Source organism: Oryza sativa, chromosome 5, assembly GCF_034140825.1.
Source record: "Oryza sativa Japonica Group chromosome 5, ASM3414082v1".
Lineage (NCBI taxonomy): Eukaryota > Viridiplantae > Streptophyta > Magnoliopsida > Poales > Poaceae > Oryza > Oryza sativa.
Window position 1 is genome coordinate 25,958,568 of NC_089039.1, and position 7,196 is coordinate 25,965,763.

Below are 7,196 nucleotides of genomic sequence, written 5' to 3' on the forward strand. Positions count from 1 at the left end.
GCGCACGCACACGCGGCGCGTTCCACCTTACGTTTCGCCTCGCGTGCCCAATCCACACGCGTCACAGTCGGCCGGGCACCGCGCGCGTGTGGCAGCGCAGGCCGGGCGGCCGTGTGTCGCCGTCGACGGATGAATGATCGATGATCGAGGCGTCTGCCGCCGCGCGCGCGTGCACGCGACGGCCGGGGGCCGGCAAGAACCCCATGAGCTACGGCCGCAACCGAGCACGTACACCGTGTCACGCCACGCGCGGTGACTGACTGACTGGGTTGCTGCGCGCAGGCAGCTACTGCCGCCTAGTTGCACCGGCGTTCGTGACACTGGTTGATCTTTCCCGTGCCACCTTGCCGTGCCTTCGTGAAGGCATTTACTACGCATATATACGTACAGTAATCACCGGTACGTGGTTGCGTCGTACGTCCACTGAACCGGCCAGCAGGAGCAGCGTGTTGCTTCTCATTTCTTCTGCCACTCCATGGGATCACCTGATGGAGCAACAAGACCGAGTAGGCGAGGAGTATTTGCAGCAGGCACGAACAGTTAACCAGGGTCCTCGCTGTCGTTGGTAGATCCGCATGTGAACCGAGAAAGGTAAGGAGTAAATGGAGTTGTCCGTTTTTTTTCTTCTTTTTAGCGATAACGATCAATGTCACGGCAATGTCTAAAACCTGGGCCACGGCAATGTCTTTGGTATTGAGATACTGCGAATTTGCTGTGAGAGGCTGTCATAGCCCACACAGTACACTACAAAGTTTTTAGTTTCTCCATCTGCGCACAGCCTTTCTTCTGGCTTCTGATTCAGGCCCAGGTGCAGAAAGCCCATTTCTGTATTATCTCGGCGGTTTTATGACTCCTATGGCTCTGTAACGGGGTTGTACTCCGTTTACTGACAATGGGTTCTTTACCCCGAGGGTTGTAGCCTTTGTAGATGCTTGAAACATCTATTATATCATGTGACAACCTGCAGAAAGAAAAAAAAAGTAATTGTAAGGAGGGTGTTATATTTTCCACTTCATACTTCTCGTGATTCTACTCTACACTTTATGTTTTGTACGTTGAAATATCAGCCGCTTGTTAAATAAAGACACGTATCGTATCCAAGTCTATTTATGACAAAAGTACCTGTCAGATTCATACATGTCACGGACCTACATATTCTTTGCTTGATAAGTAGGTCGATCATATATATAATTATTAGGTCGGCCAACACTATCAATATCATAGCCGCTAAAAACACCTATCATTCATAAGGATGATATCGAAGATGTGTCTTATCTCAACTTGTGTGGGACAAGTTGTCTACTTTTTTATTGACCGTTGATTTCAACTCAACATTGACAAGACTATAGCTCGACTTTTAGACCTTAACATGATACCTTTTAGATGATCAAAATACCATGGACGGAATACATCACAAACCTAACTTGTTTAGAGCGGTATTGTCTTTCCTATGGGCGAACCTATCTTTCCGATGTGTATGTCCTATCTATCTCAGGTGTTTTGTGTGTGTGCTACTTTCCTCTTTTTATTTAGCACCATTCTGGAAGAGGTATGTTCTTTCCATCTACATATCATTTCTCCGCGTACTTATTTAGATGGCATGATGCCAAGCTTAGTATCCCATGCGCATGCTTACCATGTGCGAGCCAGAGAACTCAGAACTGAAGAATGAGCTTGCAACAGCAAGACATGAATTGTGTGCAGCCTTTAGGTGGTGTTTAGATCCAGGGACTTAACTTTAGTCCCTGTCTTTAGACACTAATTTAGAGTATTAAATATAGACTACTTACAAAACTAATTACATAAATAAAAGTTAATTCACGAGACAAATTTTTTAAGCCTAATTAATCTATAATTAGAGAATGTTTATTGTAGCATCACATAGGCTAATCATGGATTAATTAGGCTCATTAGATTCGTCTCGCAAATTAGTCCAAGATTATGGATGAGTTTTATTAATAGTCTACGTTTAATATTTATAATTAATTTTCAAACATCCGATGTGATAGGGACTTAAAAGTTTTAGTCCCATCTATACAGGGCCTTAATTACTACCGTCGCATGCATACTGCAGCCTATACCTGCAGGTGTCATCGCGATAAAAGTGGTGCCGGGAACATTGATCAACACAACACATTTTTGTTCCTGCTAGCAACAACATAATGAACCAACACTGGCACAGCTGCTCCAGGGAGTACATGTACAGTAGAAATCTTGTAGACTTGTACTAGAATGCAGGCGAGTAGGTGACACAACGGCAGAGAGGCACTTGCATTATTTGTCAAGTTAGTACACTGCTGCATGCATCAAGTTTTAATTGTTCATGAGCTGTATAACTGTGTGAGTCAGTGTGTGTGATGGTAATGTAAGTGGTGAACAGGTTCACGTTATAAGTCTTGTACATGCTGTATATTGTACTTTCCTATTTTAGTATAGAATTACTAGATCATGTTGGTTTTATTATACATGCTGCTGTAAGTTGTACATTGCGTGTAACTTTCATATTCCGATGATTTTTCTTCTTGCTACCTAGGAACAGTTACTTTTTTGCCAATGGATTATTTTGTCGTTTTTTAAGTTGCAAGGAGGTAACAGATGGAACATGGATGCAATGGCAAAAACAAACATGTTCCTAATTGAAGGTCTGCTTTGAAACACCGGAGTTTTTCCTATTCCTATGTAAATTAAACCGTATCTTATAAAAAAATACTGTAAAGTTGCATACAGAAGTGCCTAAATTTGAGCACTTGAGAATGGGCCGTACTTTTGTGACAAGAACAAAAGTTTCATGCTCCAATTCATATCCACCACCTTAATTAGTTTGACTTTTCATTTGAAACAACCTTTTATTTGTCTTTTCTATTTTCTTTAAACAATGAAGAAAACTTTGACAGCCATTAGTTACCATCCCTGGTGCATAAGTGTATATTGTATTTTAATTTAAAGCATGCATGCCACATTTTTTGCTCCTATATCTTTTCTACATAGAGTGAGATTGATAATCTTCGAAACAACTACTAGGGTCATGGGTGAGAAGATGCCCTATGCGCCTCCTACTCTTCTCGGAATAGGCAGGATTTGCTAATAAACTAATGGTCTTCGTGGACATGAAAGTGGTCTATGTGGCCACTAGCAGTGATCTCAGTGACTATGGCGGTGGTCCCTCTAATCTCCGATGGTCTCTGCGTTGCTGGCAGTGATCTCTAATAGTCTTTGCTGATCTCCAGTGGTCTTCGCGACTACTAGTAGTGGTGTTCACCGTCTCTCTATAGGTCCCTTGGTCAAGACATGAGTATAGAATGTAATGTACACTTAAGCATCCTGTCATTCCACAATAAATACGTATGTCTATCACAAGTCTTCTCACATAAAATACAGGTGATCAAGCATATCCCGTGTACCCATAACATACATCATTACCTGCCCCTGTCCAGTTAGATGGGAAAGCAAATGTCCCGTACAACACAACTCGAGACAATGACTAGTTAGAGACGCCTGGAAGCAGTACGCCTGTCGATATGATAGAAGGTGAAGAAGGTAGGATAATGTAAATAAAACGACGCTAGCATTGGTGTGGCGCAATAATAGGTGCTTTTGCACATGAGAGAGAGAGAGAGGCATAACATCCTTGCATGAGCAAAGTGTAATCCTTTTTCCCTCTCAATACATTTCGATAGGAGTAGCCGTATTATCATTCAGGAGGTCTAATCCTGTGTAAAAAATCTTTGTGTTCTTTGTCTAGTTAGTCAAGTGCCCACAATAACCTTAAACCCACTACCAAATACTGCTCACAAACCTCTCTGTCGACTACAGAAATCGACAACAGCTAATAACCATATTGAGATCCGATACTAACGACCACACACCATCGCTACAAGAGTGAACCATATATCTGCAACAAAACAAAACTAACTAAAGTGCTACAAGAAAAAGATAATGGTTTGAAGCAGTAAGCTATGAGTACAGGGATTCAACTCCTTAACAAAAAAAAAAATCATATGAGGCTACTCCTTAAGCAACACAGTTATCTTCTTTTGCAAAAAAAGAATCTACGGCATATATGTGAGTATTTACACAAAATTACTCCAACCGCCTTCATTTGCTTGTCAGTTGTCACCGTTGACCATCAAATTTTAACTTTCACTATATTACTATCTTTCAATAGATAGATTGATTTTATAATTAATAGAAGTTACGGGACATTTAACTATTTATCACTCTTAGATTTGGCGTTTAACTATTTTGCCACACATGTGTTAATGACATGTGGATCCTCATGTCATGTGTCTATGACATGTGAATCCATGTGGTAAATAGTTATTTGCCACATCTAACAATGGAAAAATATATATATATATATATATATATATATATATATATATATATATCGTACCATCGTCAACACACATTGCTAATATGTCGTGCTACCTACATACTACGTACGAAAGTACTGAGACGTATAGCTAGCTAGTAAAGTGAGGCACATACGCAGGTATATATCGATCGATCTCTCCACATGCAAGAAAGAGCACGCAGATCTTGCGCAGCAACCTACGCTTTATTTAGATATCTAATTATTAGTTAGTATCACCAATTGCTGGGGTTCAATATCCACTTGGGACACACTCACCTGAATCGCCTCAGCTAGGCGTACGGCGCCGGAGGTGAAATCACCGGCGACATGCGGACGATCGAATGATGTACGCCGGCGAGCGATGACCCGCACCCGAAAGGGAGGCGAAAAAGAGGAAAAGTAGTCGTCATGTTGCCGGAGATGAGGTTAGGCGATGGAGCTCTGTCGATGGCGGCCGCGATGCGCATCCCGTGAGCTGCTCACAGGCGCGCGCGCGCGATTAATTTGATTTCGACAACCCGCTTGATCAATCGATCCCCATCCAATCCGCCGCACCATGTGCAAGCGTGTGCGTGCAGTCGATCTCTGCAGATGAAACCGTAATCCGAAAAGAATCAAGATAAATGTGTTCAGACATTAATAAATCCTTTTTGCCACTTACTTAATTGGATGCATGGATGAACAGATCGACCATTTAGGGTAGAGACGATTATGTGCGTGCACGCTGCTGTATGTGACAGTTGCTGGTATCCTGAATCGTACTCCATGCAACAGTAGCAGTAAAATTAATCGACGAGAAAGTTAACCTGCTTGGCTGCCCATTTGGCCGCTTGAAAAGATCCGCTCCTGTGCTGGATCGATCCGGTGCACTTTTCTGGGAAAAAAACCGCAACACAGATCAGGCGAAATCATGCAGCATGGAGATATTTTGATCGCTTTTTTCCGCGAACTTTTAACCTGACATTGGCCATCCATCCCCCAAGTTGCTCTCGAGCTCGACGGCGCGGGTGTGGTTCGTCCCCTTTGGCGAAGATGGATTGGTTTTCGTGGGGAGATTTTATCCAGTGAGAGACACTGTGCGCGCACACTGGACCTGAGCCGGACCAACCCGAGACCTCGATTGCTTCGGGCGGCTCGTGCCTATAAATAGGGCCAGGTGGTAGGCCTAGCAGCTTGCGATTGGTGTGCACACACATTAGACAGCTTAGCTCATTGATTAGCAGGTGATTAAAGTAGCTTTATTTAGGAAAGGAAAGTTCGAGAGAGAGAGAGAGAGAGAGAGAGAGAGGGCGAGATGCCTTGGCGTTTGGCTATGGCTAGGCAGCAGGCTGAGCCCCCCACGGTAAGAGAAGTTCAACAGTATAGCTCACTAGTAACTCTAATTTATCTATAGCCAATCTAATAGTCAATTCATATAATAGTTGTTTACTATACTATTAATACATAGTCCCACCTGTCATACACACACCATGTTTTGAAGTCCGTGCTGCAGCTGGCTACAGATTTCTAGCCCGCTGCTCTTCTCTCTCCTCTATTATCTCATAAAATATGTTTCTAGATGGCTTATAGCCTGCTATTGTGCCTGCTCTAATGACCCTCTTCAAATTCGAGCTATCATTGATCTGCACGTATAATCCATCATTATACTGTGTTACTTGGTGTTAATTAAAGCTAGTATGTGAAAACTGCCTTTCTATCATCAAAGAATTAGTGCTGATAGGTCCATCAATCAGAATGGCAAGTAAACAATCACCTGTGATGGGCTCGCTCTGTGTACTTGTAATTAGTGAGGTTGGTGATGAATGGTGACTGCTATACGTACGTGACAAGGAGGGAGCTAGGCCGGCGACGGCCGACCCACCTATAGACGTGTACACGCAGTTGTGTCTATAAATACGATGGAATTTATGTCATGGTGACGGATGGGTGCTCTACGTGGTTTATATATGGAGAAATATCAAGAAATCTTTCGGCTAGCTTTTTAGGGCGGTGGGCTAAATGATTTGGATTCGAAGCCTCCTTTTAATTATTTGATATTAGTTCTTCTCTAATATTTACGTCTTTTTGCGTGGTTTGCATGCAGGGCGCGGCGGCGCTGCAGAGGTCGAACTCGGACGGCGGCGGCGGGATGGCGGCGGGGGCGGATCAGGAGGCTCGGAGCGTGCGGTGCGAGTGCTGCGGGATGGCGGAGGAGTGCACGCCGAGGTACATCGGGCGGGTGCGGGAGCGCTTCCACGGGAAGTGGGTGTGCGGGCTGTGCTCGGAGGCCGTCAAGGAGCGGCAGAAGCGGGAGCCGGCGCTCACCGTGGACGGCGCCGTCGACGCGCACGCCGCGCTCTGCGAGCGCTTCAACTCCACCGTCCGCCTCAACCCCAAGCTCTCCCTCGCAAGCTCCATGCGCGACATCGCCCGCAAGAGCTGCCAGCACCGCGCCACGGCCACCGGCGCCGACGTCATCCCCTCCGCCTGCTCCGGCGCCGGCGCCGCCACCATGGCCCGCTCCACCAGCTGCGCCCTCCCCTACGTCTAACGATCGGATTGCCTACGTATACGTATACGTGTACGCGTGCCCACGCGAGCGATCATGCATGCACATCCTTATACAGGTCCTACGTAGTAGTATACTTTTACGCATATATCTGTACATATGTACGCATTTATGCATGTATATATGTATATATAACAAGTTATTATAGAGTAGTAGTATACATATATAGTGACTGAAAGATGCTGCTGCAGCCTGCAGGCATTTGACGTGATATTTATATATACGGTCATACGTGATCATCAGTGGTGTACATGGTGTATTGGAATAATTGGATTAAGGTGGTGGGCACATCTA

At 44.6% G+C, this 7,196-nt stretch overlaps 1 protein-coding gene and 1 long non-coding RNA gene across 3 annotated transcripts; one reads left to right on the forward strand and one right to left on the reverse strand.

The window, feature by feature from the left end:
• Window positions 1-4,405: 4,405 nt before the first annotated feature.
• Window positions 4,406-5,461, reverse strand: LOC107281064 (uncharacterized). The gene is made up of 3 exons (XR_001545958.3): window positions 5,312-5,461; window positions 5,161-5,228; window positions 4,406-4,939 (listed from the first exon to the last, which is right to left on the reverse strand). It is a non-coding gene; the product is annotated as an uncharacterized lncRNA (long non-coding RNA).
• Window positions 5,462-5,529: 68 nt separating this feature from the next.
• On the forward strand, window positions 5,530-7,196 carry LOC107278226 (uncharacterized). Of its 2 annotated transcripts, none has more exons than XM_015783551.3 (2): window positions 5,530-5,696; window positions 6,438-7,196. In XM_015783551.3, the coding sequence occupies exons 1-2, from the start codon at window positions 5,649-5,651 to the stop codon at window positions 6,882-6,884; spliced, it is 495 nt and encodes a 164-aa protein (XP_015639037.1). In that variant the 5' UTR covers window positions 5,530-5,648; the 3' UTR covers window positions 6,885-7,196. The 2 variants fall into 2 exon arrangements, with proteins under 2 accessions (XP_015639037.1, XP_066167069.1); XM_066310972.1 differs by lacking the exon at window positions 5,530-5,696 and adding an exon at window positions 6,288-6,343.

Coding starts and splice junctions, on each gene's coding strand:
- LOC107278226 (XM_015783551.3), top strand. CDS start 5,649: ATGCCTTGGCGTTTGGCTATGGCTAGGCAGCAGGCTGAGCCCCCCACG. Junction 5,697..6,437: donor AGCAGGCTGAGCCCCCCACG/GTAAGAGAAGTT, acceptor GTTTGCATGCAG/GGCGCGGCGGCGCTGCAGAG.